The 17,230-nt window shown below is 41.5% G+C and overlaps 2 protein-coding genes across 3 annotated transcripts in view; one reads left to right on the forward strand and one right to left on the reverse strand.

The window, feature by feature from the left end:
- Positions 1 to 17,230, forward strand: part of PDE1B (phosphodiesterase 1B) — a 292,990-nt gene that overhangs the window by 175,361 nt on the left and 100,399 nt on the right. The window lies entirely within an intron of this gene.
- Positions 1 to 17,230, reverse strand: part of GTSF1 (gametocyte specific factor 1) — a 35,356-nt gene that overhangs the window by 8,032 nt on the left and 10,094 nt on the right. Inside the window, exons 1-3 of one of the 2 annotated variants that reach the window (XM_050749069.1) lie at positions 9,606 to 9,679; positions 7,289 to 7,333; positions 841 to 941 (exon numbers count right to left, since the gene is read on the reverse strand). In XM_050749069.1, coding sequence (XP_050605026.1) covers positions 841 to 941; positions 7,289 to 7,304 — 117 coding nt within the window. In that variant the 5' untranslated portion in view covers positions 7,305 to 7,333; positions 9,606 to 9,679. Of the gene's footprint in view, positions 1 to 840; positions 942 to 7,288; positions 7,334 to 9,605; positions 9,680 to 17,230 lie in introns of those variants that run through there. The other variant, XM_050749068.1, reaches the window with a different exon arrangement.

Raw genomic sequence — 17,230 nt, forward strand, 5'->3', positions numbered from 1 at the left:
ATTTGGGAAATGTTTGAGAGCCTAGAAGGGACAATGTGGTAGTGGTATCTGCTGATCCATACTCTCTAGGTTTAATGTTAAGGGATACTTGCTCTCGAGATTAAAAGGAGCTGGAGAAATAACAAAGATAAATTATGTTTCCAGGATTACAAGCACTTTTTAAAGGATGTTAAAGCTGAATTGTATGCAGTTTGGATTAAATACCTCAATTGCTTTCCAAGCATAAATTCTAGCAGAATTTTGGCTTCTGTATCAGCATTCTAATAACATTGTCAAAATGTCTCAATTAATGTAGCATGAAAATAGTTTATATCAGCTAAGTCTATACAAGAGTGGCCAGAAAGAAAATCCTTATTTATTATTTTTTAAAAGATGTTTATTGTTGAAACTTGGAGATACAGTTATTTTTAGGAATAATTTTTCTTGGGCTAACTTCTAGCTGTTCAAGCTCTAAAATTTCTAAACAAAATAATCAGAAAAAGTGAATTACAGCACTCAATCATTGTTAGGCCGATGGACACATCACATTTACAAGATGGGCAGGATTTCTCATTGTTAGCAAAAATTAGTCTGCTTCACAAAGGGTGAGAAGACTCTAGAGATGCTATTTATAAAAGGTTCTTTGTCACTAGTTAATGGGAAGAAAACCAAAACAAGAAAAAATTTCTCTTAAGGAATGAATAAATGCCTTTCTATAAATGTTGGTATTTAAGAGAGGTAGACTCCCAAAACAATTCTGGCAATCAATTAAAACATTTATGATAAAATTATTTGATGTTTATAAAACACGGCCTTTTAAAAGAACTCAGGAGGGCGTTAGAGGGCAAATTATGAACCTACCTTTCTGCACTTGATAAGATGATAAGGAAACCTGCAAGCCCTGATTTGATGGTTTTTGTCATAGGGGCATTGCAATAGCTTCTCAGGGTCCAGGGAGTCAGCTGAAAGAGAGAAGTATTTCAGTAGGTAAAACGATAACAGGCTCTTGTAAAACTACAGCATTCCAGGCACACTGGATTTTTTCAAGAGACTGTAATAATAGAACAATATAGTCTAAAGAAAACTTGGATTAAAAAAAGGGTGACTACACATTTAAAATATTTCTGAATCTTAGTAAGTTCAGCAGAATCAGAAATCTCAGGATGAAGTCTCAGTTTCATATTGAATTGAACATAGTGCTTTCATTGCTGGTTACTCTTATTACAGAACAAAAAGTTAAATAAAATGTCATCCTCTTTTTCTTTTCTAAAAGTGCTAATTCAGGGTTATTCCTATTCTCTAGCTATTCTATCCAGAGCCTCCCGACTAGTATGCTGAAGTTGAAATGGATTGCTGGTGTGCTAATACACTGATTTGGGGGCCCACTACTAGTTCAAGCCATCCCTCACCCATTTCCACAGGCAAGTTGGGGGTAGTTAGTTCCCTTCACTAGCATTTTCATCTATCACTAGTATCCCCTGACACAAAAAAGTTGGTAAGCACTGCCCTGTATCAGTTATGTTTTGTGGAAGCTTGAAAAATATTAGTGGATAGAAGGTTTCTTTTTCATCTGTTTGCTTTAACTTACTCCTATAAGTAATTCCCAATCTTAGTTACTCTAATTACCTCTCAAACGAAACCAATACTGTTATCAGACAGGTAGTTTTTACTTTTCATATTTTGGAACACAGGTGAGAACAAAATAGAGAATTCTTTAATCTAGTGACTACTACATTAGCCAGCTAAAAAAAATAGAACAATGTGCAAAAACAGAACCTCCTGAGGTTAAGACAACTGCAGACATATGGAACTGCTCGTGAAAGAAAGCCCCTAAACTATAAAATGCTATTTAAAACAACCCTTAGGCTATATAAGATGCCTAGGCTAAGCCCCAAATTTTAACAAGCCTGGTTAAGGAAGGGAAATTAAATGGTTAAGCACATTCTGGTATATTATAAAGACAAGAGGCAACCTAATAAATTGCTCTCGCCACCCCTGAAGGCAATGATAAAAGTGAAGTAAGATAAACAATTCACATTTGATAAGAAGCTTATAAACCAGGAGACTGCTATGAAAATCAGAAGCCAGTGGGGAATTGAAGCAGACAGTTTCACTGGAAGAGTGGTAAACATGGAATAAATTGCTAACCATGATCGTGATGCAAATGAGCCAGAAAGGTGACTTGAAGGACAGAATGAATAGGAAGGAAAAGTCTTAAAGGACAGGCAGGCTTATTATGCCAACCAGGCTCTTCTTGACCACCAATGTTTTCATATTTCTGAAGCATCAGGACAACCAGGGAGAATTTACAGATGAAATTCTTGTTAGTTTCCCCTCATTTAATCCATTCCCATCACTAGCAAATGTTAGGCCATGTCAGCAGCTGATAGACTGGATGGTACCTTATGATTCATGTATATTATACTGCCCATATAGTAGCATATGTCAGAGTTGATAATGAGAGCTTCTCATTGTAATGCTTTACTTCCTGGTTTCCAGCAATTTAGGTCAACTTTAATCTGGCTTTCTAAATTAAAAAAAATTTTTTTTGATTTAAAAATCTGTTTTTTTTTTTGTTTGTTTGTTTTGAGACAGAGTCTTGTTCTGTTGCCCAGGCTGGAGTGAAGTGGTGTGATCTTGGCTCACTGTAACCTTCACCTCCCGGGTTCGAGCAATTCTTGTGCCTCAGCCCCTGGAGTAGCTGGGACAAAAATCTTTAATTGTGATTAAAAACACATATAAAATTTACCATGTTAACGATTTTTAAATATACAGTTCAATAGTGTTAAGTATTAACATATTCCCATTGTTGTGCAACTAGTCTCCAAAAGTTTTTCGTTTTACTAAACTGAAACTCTATACCCATTAAATATCAGCTCTCCATTCCCCACTCCCCCTAGCTCCTGGCAACCACCATTCTACTTTTTTGTTTTGGTGAGTTTGACTAGATACATCATATATGTGAAATCATAGTCTTTTTTTTTTTGTGACTAGCCTATTTCACTTAGCCTAAGGTCCTCAAGGTTTATCCATGTTATAGCATGTGACAGAATTTCCTGTATTTTTTCTTTTTTTGAGACAGAGTCACCCAGGCTGGAGTGCAGTGGCATGATCTTGGCCCTCTGCAATCTCCACTGCCTGGGTTCATGCGGTTCTCCTGCCTCAGCCTCTTGAGTAGCTGGGATTATAGGCATCTGCCACCACGCCCAGCTAATTTTTGTATTTTTAGTAGAGATGGGGTTTCATCATGTTGGTTAGGTTGGTCTTGAACTCCTGACCTCAGGTGATCCGCCCGCCTCAGCCTCCCCAAGTGCTGGGATTACAAGTATAAGCCACCACGCCCGGCCATTTCCTGTATCTTCTATCTTGCAATTTGCTTTTTTTTCTTTTCACTTAATGTATCTTGGAGTTCCTTCCAAGTCAGTACACACAAGAAATATTTCGGGGCCGGGCGCGGTGTCTCAAGCCTGTAATCCCAGCGCTTTGGGAGGCCGAGACGGGCGGATCACGAGGTCAGGAGATCGAGACCATCCTGGCTAAACCGGTGAAACCCCGTCTCTACTAAAAAATACAAAAAACTAGCCGGGCGAGGTGGCGGGCGCCTGTAGTCCCAGCTACTCGGGAGGCTGAGGCAGGAGAATGGCGTAAACCGGGGAGGCGGAGCTTGCAGTGAGCTGAGATCCGGCCACTGCACTCCAGCCTGGGTGACAGAACGAGACTTCATCTTAAAAAAAAAAAAAAAAAAAAAAAAAATTTCATTGCTGCATATGGATGTACCACATTTTTAACTGATTTTCTTATGAATGGACATTTAGGTTGTTTCCAGATTTTACTTTTTTTTGAGACGGAGTTTCATTCTTGTTGCCCAGGCTGGGGTGCAATGGCGCAATCTTGGCTCACTGCAACCTCCGCCTCCTGAGTTCAAGTGATTCTCCTGCCTCAGCCTCTCAAGTAGCTGGGATTACAGGTGCCTGTCACCATGCCTGGCTAATTTTTTTGTATTTTTAGTAGAGACTGGCCAGGTGGGTCTCGAACTCCTGACCTCAGGTGATCCACCTGCCTCAGCCTCCCAAAGTGCTAGGATTACAATCTCCCACAGTGAGCCACCGCGCCTGGCCCAGTTTTTACTATTATATACAATGCTGTGACTAACAATCTGGTTTATTCTTCTTTGTGCATGTATGAGTATTTCTTTTTTTTTGAGACAGGGTCTCACTCTGTTGCCCAGGCTGGACAGTGCAGTGGTGTGTTCTTGGCTCACTGCAACCTCTGCTTCCCGGGTACAAGTCATTCTTGTGCCTCCAACCCCCAAGCAGCTGGGATTACAGGCACACCTGTCTAATTTTTTGTGTTTTTAGTAGAGACAGGGTTTTGCCATGTTGGTCAGGCTGGTCTTGAACTCCTAGCCTCCTGTGATCTGCCCACCTCAGCCTCCCAAAGTGCTGGGATTACAGGCATGAGCCATCGTGCCCAGCCAATGTATGAGTATTTCTCTTTGATATACACCTAAGAATATTGCATTGAAGTGTCTGTGCACTAAAAGTTGTAATAAATACTATCAAACTGCTCTACAAATTTTTGTCTGGCTTCTTGGGAATATAATTTACTTTGGTAAACAAAGTAGGTCTATTTGACAAGCTTCCTCTAAAAGCACAGACTCAGCTGTTACTCATATTTGGGTAGGGACCAGAATCCATGGTGAGAAATGGAGGAAACTTCATGGAAATAAGGAACTATGCCTGACAAAAGTATCATCAGCTAAGAGGTACAGTCCAAAGAGAGAAGACAGAGATGTTCAGGAATCTATAAGATTAAGCTGGAAGTCCAGGTCAATTTGGGAAAATATAGTCTAAGGCAGTGTTTCTCAAACTTTAACTTACTCTCCAGGTGTTACATCACTTAGGGACTGTGTTAAAGTGCTCATTCTGATTCAGCAGGTCTGGGATGAGGCCTGAGATTGTCCATTTCCAACAAACTCCCAGGTGATATTTAAGAAAAAAAAATGTGGCTGAAAAAAAGTAACGAAGAACTAAGAGACAGAAAGGGGAGACATTGTTTTCTAATTTAATAGAGAGTAGTATGCTTCCAAGAATAAGTATATACATATACCACACAGGGACTTCACATTCTTTTTTCTTTTAATTTTTTTGAGACGGAGTTTTAGTCTGTTGCCAGGCTGAAGTGCAGTGGCGTGATCTTGGCTCACTGCAACCTCCACCTCCTGGGTTCAAGCAATTCTCCTGCCTCAGCCTTCCGAGTAGCTGAGACTACAGGTGCGTGCCACCAGGCCCAGCTAATTTTTGTATTTTTAGTAGAGACGGGGTTTCACTATATTGGGAAGGATGGTCTCGATCTCTTGACCTTGTGATCCACCTGCCTTGGCCTCCCAAAGTGCTGGGATTACAGGCATGAGCCACCATGCCCAGCCTTCTTTTTTCTTTTTAAGAGACAGGGTTGGCAGGACGTAGTGGCTCATGCCTGTAATCCCAGCACTTTGGGAGGCTGAGGTGGGTGGATCACTTGAGGCCAGGAATTCTAGACCAGCCTGGCCAACATGGCGAAACTCCATCTTTACTAAAAATATAAAAATTAGACAGGCATTGTGGCATGCACCTGTAGTCCCAGCTATTTGGGAGGCTGAGGCAGGAGAATCGCTTGAATCCAGGAGGCAGAGGTTGCAGCGAGCTGAGATCACATCATTGCACTCCAGCCTGGGTGACAGAGTCAGACTCCTTTTCAAAAAAAAAAAAAAAAAAAAAGAGAGAGAGAGAGACAGGGTCTTGCTCTGTCACCCAGTCTGGGGTGCAGTGGTGTGATCATAGCTCTCTGTAACCTCTAACTCCTAGGCTCAAGTGATTCTCCTGCCTCAGCTGCCTGAGTAGCTGGGATTACACACATGAGCCACCGCACCTGGCTCAGGAATTTCACATCTTAAATAAAAACACCTTAAGAAAGCTGGGTGCGGTGGCTCACGCCTGTAATCCCAGCACTCTGGGAGGCCGAGGCAGGCAGATCACGAGGTCAGGAGTTTGAGACCAGCATGGCCAACATGGTGAAATCTCGTCTCTACTAAAAATACAAAAATTAGCTGGGCATGGTGGCAGGCACCTGGAACCCCAGCTACTCAGGAGGCTGAGGCAGAAGAATTGTTTGAACCCAGGAGGTGGAGGTTGCAGTGAGCCGAGATCGCGCCACTGCACTCTAGGCTGGGTGGCAGAGCAAGACTCTGTCTCAAAACAAAACAAAACAAAACAAAAAACAAAACAAAAAAAACTTTGAGAAAAATTAAGGGGCAGGGGATCCCTTTTCTCAAAAGTGTGGTCCTCAGATCAGCATCACCTGGTAACTTGTTAGAACTGCAAATTCTCAGATACCAGACCTTCTGCATTAGAAATTCTGCAGGTGGGACCCAGCAATCTGTTTCAACAAGCTTTCCAGGTGATTCTGCTGCATGTTAAAGTTTGAGAACCACTGTGTTCTAGATATTTAATAAAGATTATTTCTATGTAGTTTCTGTATTTTGGAGATACAGCTCTCCACCGGACTCTTCCTAGAGGGTAGAATGGGACTGAAATATCCTTTAGTTGGGACTTTTAATTATAATGAGATTCTGAACAAGACAGCAAAGTAGGAAGAAAAAGTAGGTACTGTTGACAAGTTTTATCCACGGGCATAAACTCAGATATTTCTCAAATTTAGTCAGAACCTAGATATCAGAGCCTGTGGTATCATGTAGGGTACTAGGTGTAAACAATATAGAAGACTCTGGTTCTGACTCTGTCCCTAACTATGTAAACTTGGGCAAATTAATCTAGGTTCTATTTTCTCTGTTGTAATAAATGATTTTTCAAGTCCCTTTTGGTTCTACGCTGTATGATTCCAGGTGCTGACTCCTCTTTGATTTCTTGGGCCATCTAAGGTTCCTGGATCACTTGAGAAATAGAATCCTTCCCAGATTTCTTATCCTAAAAACTAAGGTACATCAACATTATTATATAAGTATATTACTCCTCAAAATAGAAAGAAGTTACTATCCCTGTGTCATACACACAAGAAGGTGAAGTCCTGCCTCATTTAATAGTTTAATAAAGGTGTCTTAACTGTGGCCTTTTCAAAGCTTTATGACTTCTCATACCTCTTTTCTTAATTTTCATGTACCTTATTTCAAATTTGGGTAATACTATACAGACTTTTCCTCCTCAGCAGTTGAGAAGTCTGACTTTTTCCCAGCACACTAAAAGTCTTGTCAGATATAAAACTATATGTAAATGATTTAACTTATTTTCTAAAAGCAACAAGGAGTACATACTGTAAGTTTCTTCCATGTTGGAAATGAAGGAGCTGAATCCAAGTGCTGGAAAAAACAAAAGTGTGGTTCAGGAAATCAGAATCAATGTATCAAAAGGTAACCCTAAGAAGTGGAGTCACTTCTGGATTTGAAACTACCCAAGTTCAATTTAAGAAACCCTTACTCTCCCCACTTCCCCCAATATTTTCTTCTCTTTAAAGCATACTTCTTGGAATCATTTTAACATCATGGCCTAATTCACATTCTTGGAATAAATTCTAGGGCCTACCAAATAGTTAAGAAAAACCAAATATGACTCCTATAGTTCAAATTTAAGCTGTATTTGGGTGACAAGATGTCTACCTTAAGTGCTATTACTTAAGTGCCTGTCACTGTTTAGCATCTATTAGGGTTTGACACTATTAATATAATATTGGTTATAATATAAATATTAATATAATATTTAACATTAGAGGGGGCAAGTCAAGACCACAAGAATATTGTCATTTAAACTTATGCATAAGGGCCGGGTGTGGTCGCTCACACCTGTAATCCCAGCACTTTGGGAGGCTGAGGCAGGAGGATCACTTGAAGCCAGGAGTTTGAGACTAGCCTGGCAACAAAGCAAGACTACGTCTCTACAAAAAACAAAACAATCCCCCCACCCCAAAAACAAACAAACAAAAAAACAGACTTAGCCAGGCATGGGGGCATGTGCCTGCAGTCCCAGCTACTCAGGAGGCAAAGGCAGGAAGATCGCTTGAGCCCAGAAGCTATGAGGTTTGTGCCATTGCACTCTGGCCTGGACAATGGAGTGAGATCCTGTCTTTAAAAAAAAAACAAAAAAAACCCCTTATACATAAACACAGAAATAGTGTCCTATTATAAAGCTTTCCTCTTGGGTTCTTAAAAATACAGATAGGCAGGTTATCAGTCTTGTTCCTCTCTAGGACCTGGAAATGCTGGCAGTCTTTGATAGACAGTATACACTTAACCCTTCCAATGTGATTGGAAACACTAGTTCACCATTTTCATGACTTTTCTTAAACATGATCAGGAAGGGCCACACTGACATTGCCCCTTTTTCTAGTGAGGTTTCACCTCCTCTCGTCCCAATCTTCAGTGCTAAAGTGGCAATACTTTAAGGTTCTCCAATTAATACTCATTCCCTCTATGCACTGAGGGAAAATCTCTGAATGTTAGGACTCAAGAACTGTCCATATTATGGATAACAGAGTCACAAGAGAACAAATCTGTAACAAGAATATGAAAGATTAAAAGAGAAATGGTTTCATAGTTTGAATCCTCTTCTATTAGAAATCTCTTCTATTGAGCACTGAGACTAAATAAATTTATTATTGTGGGAAAAACCTAAATGTATATAAAACCATCCCCATAGGAAACTTCTGAAAATTGTCTGTCTCTAGAGCATGCTCTCCTTTGGCCCCTCACACAATTCTACACTCCTCACAACTCCCCCCACCCCCATTCTATGACATAAGCAGCTTTGGAACCTATGATAGGAAATACAAGTAATCAGCTAGAACTCTAGTTTTTTTTGCTGCAGAGCCCATTTGTTAATGACAATCATTAGTGAATTTGTCTTAAAAATATTTTCCATGTTTATGTTTGGATCAAGAAATCCCCACCGTCTTTTTGGACATGTTTCACTTATACATAGCTACTTCATACTTTTTCATTAAAAATAAGAGTTTTGGAAGGAAGAACCAATATGTTTCTTGATTTTAAGTTATGAGCACCAGATTCAGCAGCTTGTAGGAAGCCAACCTATTCTTCTCGGACAAAAGGACGAATTGCAGTACACTGGGGCACTGGAATTCACAGTACCATCACTTAGCCGTGTCCTTTAAGTATCTTCCGCATCAAACTGTTAACAGGGGATTCTTTACCTTTTCCCTAATACTAGATCACGGAGAAATAGACAAGCTACATGGAAGCAATCAAGTTTAGGGGATGGATGTAGTCGGCGGCTATTGGTTAAACGCTTAACAGAATTCCGGGCCTTAGTAAAAGAATCATTTTTCTTCCTTTAAACAACAACAACAACAACAACAACAAAATCACAGATTTAATCAATGAGACTAAATAAGAGAAAGTGATGGAGGTGGTTAACTTAAAAAGAACGTAGAAAAGGCGCCAAGAAGGCCCTCGAGTGGGCGATGCAGCGAAACCGGCTGGTAGCCAAAATAGCTGCACTGAGAGCCCACAAGGCTGAAGACTACTGGCAGAAAAGCGAAAAGAGAATATTAGAAGGTGAAGGTATCCCTGTACGCAAAAGAGGAATTGCTTAGGGGCGCCCAGGGATGCCTTTCCTTACCTCGGTGGACACACACCTTCCTCACAGTCACCTTCCTCCCACGCACTCCCCAGCAACGGTCACTTCCGGCGCGTAACGTTGGGAGGTGGGGCGGGGGGCCGGCACTTCCTGTGATTGGCAGCCTCGGCGCTGGCCGAGTGTGGGGCCGGGGACTCAGCTGTGGAGCTCACCTGTGAGCCCCTAGGGTCAGCTCCCAGATGACCCTTTCCCACGAGGATCTCCTCCTTGGGCACCCCGTCCTTGGGCGTATCCTCCCCTAGCCCCCAGAACAACAGTGGCCTTGAGAGGGTGGAGCTTGCATTTCTTTCCTTGGGTTTTGTGGTGGCCATCTTAATAAAGGCAGATGAGCACTTAGAAATGGGCACCTGGGATTACCTTAGGAGTTCAAGACCAGCCTGGCCAACATGGTCTACTGAAAATACAAAAATTAGCTGGGCGTGGTGTCGGCCGCCCGTAATCTCAGCTACTCGGGAGGCTGAGGCAGGAGAATTGCTTGAACCCGGGAGGCGGAGGTTCCAGTGAACCAAGATCGCGCCATTGCACCATTGCACTCCAGCCTGGGCGACAGACTGAGACTCCGTCTCAAAAAAAAAAAAAAAAAAAAAAAAAAAAAAAAAAGAAAAAAAAGAAAAAGAAATGGGCACCTGAGGGAATGGGACTGATAGAACTGGTTAGAGGTGGGGAGCTGCCTAGAAAGAAGCCTTGTTTGTGGAAGTTGTCTAGATAGAAAGGTAATTTAGATTTTGAGGGAAGAGAAGAGGAATTAGAAAGGAGATAGGCAGTACCACCACAAAACAATCACTAAGGACAGGAATTTTGTGTCTGGCTGTTCTTGTTTAGAATGTGTTGTAAAATCCCAAAATTCAAAAGGCACTATCTGAGAATGCTTGATAGGATGATGGTTGTTGCTGTCTGATGAAAGCGAGTTTTAGAGTTGGGGAGAGAGCTCAATGAAGAGTTGGAGAGGACAAGAAGGCTGGAAGGTTACAACTTGATAATGGAAAACCAAACATAATGTGAGGCTTTGTTCTGGGGAAAAAAAGTGTAAGCTGCAGTTCTTGTCCCCAAAGTGCCTAGAAAAACGAGTCTCAAAGTGGATGAAAGGTTTAATAGCACAAAAGATGCAAAAAAAAAAAGTGGTAGAGACTGTAAATTCCTGTAAGGAAAAAAATTGATGGAGCCTGAAATGACCTGGGAAGGCATTATAGAGAAAAGGGACTTGGGGCCTTTGAAGGTTACACAAAAAAAGGAAGGCATTGACACTACAAGTAGATCTGGTGGTAATATTTTTCAAAACCAAGAAGTAAAAGATGTGACAAAACATTCTGTGCTGTTCAAGGTGTAGGAGGCAGTCTGAGAGATTAGTCTGGGTGCTGAAATACTGGGAGTTCTACAGCATTTTAGTGGTGTAGAGCCCAAATAGGACTTGAGAGGACTATCCTGACAAAAACTGAATGTAGCTTTAGTAAAAACGATCAGTGGGGCATTTTCTTTTTCTTCTTCTTCTTTTTTTTTTGAGATGGAGTCTTGCTCTGTTGCCCGTGCTAGAGTGCAGTGGCATGATCTCAGCTCACTGCAACCTCCGCCTCCTGCGTTCAAGTGATTCTCCTGCCTCAGCCTCCTGAGAAGCTGGAACTACAGGCAGGCACTACCACGCCCGGCTTTTTTTTTTTTTTTTTTTTTAGTAGAGACGGGGGTTTCACCATGTTGGCCAGGCTGGTCTCAAACTCCTGACCTCAGGTAATCTGCCTGCCTTGGACTCCCAAAGTGCTGGGATTACAGGTGTGATCCACTGCGCCAGGCAAGGGACATTTTCGTTTTACGTGATTAATTTGTGAGCGTCTATTGTTTTTACTCCCTCTGCCTCCCACCTCCTTTTTTTCCTACTAGAATAGTTTGCTCCACAGCCATCGGTTCAGATTAAGAGACTAAAAAGAACCAAGTGTTGATAAAAGCCAGGCTCAAGCCATTCTTGTAGGCTAGTGGTTCTTAATCTTGTCTGCACCTTAGAATCATCTGGGGAGCTTTTAAGACATATGCCAACTTCCCATCCCAGACCAATTAATGTGAAAGAGCCAGACATTTATTTTTAAAAACCTACCCAGATGATTTTAATGTGTAGCCAGGGCTGAGAACAACTGACCTAGGCATTGTTTTGAAATTTAAAAAGCCGTTCTTTCACCGGATGGCCTGGATGATTCATACGAAGGAGGAGCAAACAAAGAGCTTTGCCAAAGAGAATTGCTAAGAAGGAAAGCTTCATTGCAAGCTTAGCACTAAGCATTTTAGAAAAAGTTGTTTTGGCAAATCAGTTTTAGATTGTTAGGAAATATTTTAAAACAATTTTCATGAAATCCTAAACCTCTGAATTTATCACAATATCATTAATGCAGATTGGTGGGGCCAGTGTGATTTGAAATGAAATATTTTTTCAGGCCTTACATTGCAGTAATCTGGTGAAATTGTTGACACTGCTACTGTGACTCATAAATACTTTTTATTCAGATACCTGCAGATTGAAATTTCTGAGGAAGAAAGAGCTAAGGGCTTGGGAGGATAAGGGAATGGGTACCAAACCAGAATCCAAAGTCAGGCTTCACTGCATTCAGTAGTAATGTCTTGTCAGGATGACGGGATCCTCAACTGATAATGCACCTGTGAGTAAGCCCACCAACTTTCAGACAAGCAAAAATCAAACCTGATTTTCAATGGTGATTTTGAAATAAAAATGCACCAAACATCTATTCTTTCTATTCTTAAGTGCTTTGTTAATTCGTTTCTAACCCATAAATTTTCTGCTTTTTGTGAGGTCCCTGCTAAGCTTTCTTTTAGACTGGTTTTCCAGCCAGGTTGATCATATTTGAAAAGGAAAAAAAAAAAAAAAAAAAAACCAATGAGACAAGGCATTTTACACAAGGGTCATTCTAGGAGCGATTGGGAATTAATACCCTAAACTGAACCTGATCTGTGCTGGTTCTATCTGTGTATATACCAGAATTTACCTCTAAATGGTGTGTGTGTGTGTGTGTGTATACATTTTTTGTAGAGATCGGGGGTGGGGATCTCGCTATATTGTCCAGGCTGGTATGGAACTGCTGGCCTCAAGTGATTCTCCCACCTCAGCCTCCAGAGTTGCTGAGATTACAGGTGTGAGCCACCACCCCCAACCACCTATAGATTATATTCTTAGAATTAATAATAGTTGGCTGGGTGTGATGGCACACGCCTGTAATCTCAGCACTTTGGGAGGCTGAGGTGGGTGGATCGATTGAACTCAGGAATTTGAGACCAGCCTGGGCAAGATGATGAGACTCTGTCTCTGTAAATACAAAAATTAGCTAGGCCTGGTAGTGGGTGCCTATAGTCACAGCTACTCGGGAAGCTGAGGTGGGAGGATTCCTTGAGCCCAGGAGGTCAAGACTGCAGTGAGCTGAGTTTGCAGTTCATTGTGGAGTGCAGCACTGTACTCCAGACTGGGCGACAGAGTAAGACTCTGTCTCAAAGAAGAAAAATGTAAAACAAAATAATTAATATAGTAAAAATAAAATATCTGAACTAATGAGTAAATCGATCTATTCTCTTTTTTTTTTTTTTTTTTTTTTTTTTTTTTTGAGACGGAGTCTCGCTCTGTCGCCCAGGCTGGAGTGCAGTGGCCGGATCTCAGCTCACTGCAAGCTCCGCCCCCCGGGTTCACGCCATTCTCCGGCCTCAGCCTCCCGAGTAGCTGGGACTACAGGCGCTGCCACCTCGCCCGGCTATTTTTTGTATTTCTTAGTAGAGACGGGGTTTCACCGTGTTAGCCAGGATGGTCTCGATCTCCTGACCTCGTGATCCGCCCATCTCGGCCTCCCAAAGTGCTGGGATTACAGGCTTGAGCCACCGCGCCCGGCCTGATCTATTCTCTTAATTATTGGAAAAAATCCTTTGTTAGGAAAATAGTTTTCTCGGATTTTAGGATTGAAGGAATTCCAGTAGTCCTTGAAGTTCTTTAGAAACTTTCAGTTTTCAGACAACCTTAATAAAATTTATACTTTCGCCCATCAAAAGACCAAAATACATTTTTTTGTTTCTGGCTTCGGTTTTATTAAGCAAGTCCTGGTTCTCTCATCTAATTATTAATTAATTAATTAATTATTTTTTCTCTCATCTAATTATGATTTCTGTTTGGCAGTTGAGAGTATAATTAAAATGGAAAAATTATTCAATAAATTCAGTTGCAAATTCTTTCAAAATGAGGGTTCAGCTGGGCGTGGTGGCTCACACCTGTAATCCTAACACTTTAAGAGGCCAAGACGGGCAGATCACCTGAGGTTGGGAGTTTGAGACCAGTCTGGTCAACATAGTGAAACCCCATCTCTACTAAAAATACAAAAAAAAAAAAAAAAATTAGCTGGGTATGGCGGTGTCTGTCTATAGTCCCAGCTTCTCAGGAGGCTGAAACAGGAGAATCACTTGAACCTGGGAGGCAGAGGTTGCAGTGAGCTGGTATCGTGCCACTGCACTCCAGCCTGGGTGACAAAGCAAGACTCTGTCTCAAAAAAAAAAAAAAAAGAGGGGCTCTATGGGGTAACATAATAGATATTCTTCTTGGTGAGATAGATTAGGAAATACTGCTTTAGGGGAGGGTAAAAATATGGGGTTGGTTACGATTGTTCAGGAAAAGTATCAGGGAGAGGTAGTGAGAGCCAATGAAAATAAATTTATGTTTAAAAAAGAGTTGCTAATGAGGACTTGCCAGGAAGAGCCAACATTCAGTTCTAGAAAGCTAAAGCAAAATACAGAATGAGTGAAAAAAAGAGAACAAACTGGTAGTGATGTTTTGTTTGTCCTAGAGTCATTCTGTGTTCTAACACGTAAATGTTACATATTTCTGTAATCCACATTGCCTGTAATAAGTTACCAGTACACCTGAGAAATGTATTCTTTATGTTTTTCCTTTACATATATAGTTATTTCCCCAGGACTCAGCAACAAATATCTCCTTATACTTTTTCTAGTGCTGGCACCTAAGATGTAAATTGTAAGCCAAAGTTCATAAGCATCACTTCGGTAACTTCTTAAAAGACTGTTGAAAAGATGGTAGGAGGTGTGAACCTATGGATTATATTGAAAGAAAAAAAAAAGATGGTAGAAGGGCAGAATTACCCTGAAAAAACCTTACTAAAAGTTCTGTAAAGGACTGGTCTTCCGTAGAACAATTCTAAAATTCCAACACTGCTGTTTTTTGGATCTATTATTTTAAGGCATATAAAATGTTTAAATCCAAGGTTTATTTTCTCTGTGAAGACTTCTCTTAACCTTTACTGGGGATTAAGTCAATTCTTCCTTCCTTTCTTTTTTCTGTTCTTTTCTTTTTTCCTTCCCCTCCCTCCCTCTGTCCCTCCCTCCCTTCCTTCCTTCCTTCCTTCCTTCCTTCCTTCCTTCCTTCCTTCCTTCCTTCCTTCCTTCCTTCCTTCCTTCCTTCCTTCCTTCCTTCCTTCCTCCCTCCCTCCCTCCCTCCCTCCCCTTTCCCTTCCCTTTCCGTTTCTTTTTTTCTTCTTTCCACAGGGTTTTGCCATGTTGCCCCGGCTGCTCCTGAACTCCTGAGCTCAAGGCATTCCCCTGCCTTGGCCTCCAGAAGTGCTGACATTAAAGGCAGAAGTCACCATGCCCAGCCCCAAGTCCTTGTATTTTCTTGTCATCTTCCTCCACCCTCCTATCCTCCCAGCACTGAAACTGTCCCTGATACCAGTGGCTCTCAAAGTGTGGTGCATAGACCAGCAGCATCAGCATCACCTGGGATTTGAGGAAATGCACATTTTTGGGCTCTATTACAGATCTACTGCATCAGAACCTCTGGGGGCTGAGGTGCCCTACAGTCTGTGTTTTAATAAGCCCTCCAAATAATTTTAATATCCAATAAAGTTTGAGAATCATTGCCCCATATTGTAGTTGTCAACATTATTCCCCCATAATGGACCATGGCCACTACAGTTTTTTTTTTTTTTTAAATTGAGGTGATTGGCAAATAAATTGTATATATTTAAGGTGTACAACATGGTGTTTTGATCCAAGTGTACCTTGTGTAATGATTTCCACAATTGAACTAATTAACAGATCTATTATCTGATGCAGTTCTTTTTTTTTTTTTTTTTTTGAGACGGAGTCTTGCTCTGTCACCCAGGCTGGAGTGCAGTGGCCGGATCTCAGCTCACTGCAAGCTCCGCCTCCCGGGTTCACGCCATTCTCCTGCCTCAGCCTCCCGAGTAGCTGGGACTACAGGCGCCCGCCACCTCGCCCGGCTAGTTTTTTGTATTTTTTAGTAGAGACGGGGTTTCACCGTGTTAGCCGGGATCGTCTCTCGATCTCCTGACTTCGTGATCCGCCCGTCTCGGCCTCCCAAAGTGCTGGGATTACAGGCTTGAGCCACCGCGCCCGGCCGCAGTTATCTTTTTTTTATGTGTGGCGAGAATACTTAAGATCTATTCCCTTAGCAAATTTAGGTATGTAATACATTATTATTAACTATAGTTACCATGCAGTATGTTAAGTCTGTAGAACTTATTCATCTTAAACTGAATATTTGTACCTTTTAACCAACATCTATATCCCTATTACCCCAATACACTACAGTTTTTAAGTAGTAACATAGTAGATACTTGATTATTTGACTTGAGAACAGGTATATTTTTTCAGGTACTGCAGCAACTATATGACATCATCTATCTTGTGAAGAGCATGGGGGAGGAAAGAGACTAAAATATTTAGGTTTTTTTGAACTTCTTTTATACTGCAGCTACTTGGAAAGGCAGAGCAAAAAGGCCTATAAAGTACGGACCAACCACAGGATAGATAAAGATGTGGAACCAATGGGATATGTTTTGATGCATATCTAGGACATGAGTCATGGGTCTTAGCAATTTTTTCCCTTGTAGTTCATACTATGAATGTAAGGGTTTAAACCTTAAAATCTGATTTTAGGGGAGAAACTTTATAGCCAGAAATTCTTTACTATTTCATAAATATAACTTAAATTGCCATTTTTTTTTTTTGAGACAGGGTCGCACTGCATTGCCCAGCAGTGGCACAGTCTCATCTCACTGCAGCCTCAACTTTCTGAGCTCCATCGATCCTCCCGCTTCAGCCTCTTGAGTAGCTGGGACCACAGGCACTCGCCACCATACCTGGTTAATTTTACATTTTTTTGTAGAGATGGGGTCTTGCCATGTTGCCCAGGCTGGTCTTAAACTCCTGGGCTCAAGCAATACTCGTGCCTTGGTCTCCCAAAGTGCTGTGATTACGGGCATGAGCCACTGTGCCTGGCCTTAAATTACCTCAATAGAATTTTTTATTTTATTTTATTTTGAGACAGGGTCTTGTTCTGTCCTCGAGGCTGCTGGAGTGCAGTGGCATTAACACAGTTCACTGTAGCCTAGCCTTGACCTCCTGGGTTCAAGTGATCCTCCTTCCTCAGCCTCCTGAGTAGGTGGGACCATAGGTACATGCTACCATGCTCAGCTAATAGAACTTTTTAGAGAAGAGAACCTGGTTAGCAAAGTTTTTGAAAGGTTGATTTATTCTGATAGAAATATTTAGCCCAGGTGGGGTGGCAGTGGCTCACACCTGTAATCCCAACACTTAGGGAA

Source organism: Macaca thibetana, chromosome 11 (assembly GCF_024542745.1).
Source record: "Macaca thibetana thibetana isolate TM-01 chromosome 11, ASM2454274v1, whole genome shotgun sequence".
NCBI lineage: Eukaryota > Metazoa > Chordata > Mammalia > Primates > Cercopithecidae > Macaca > Macaca thibetana.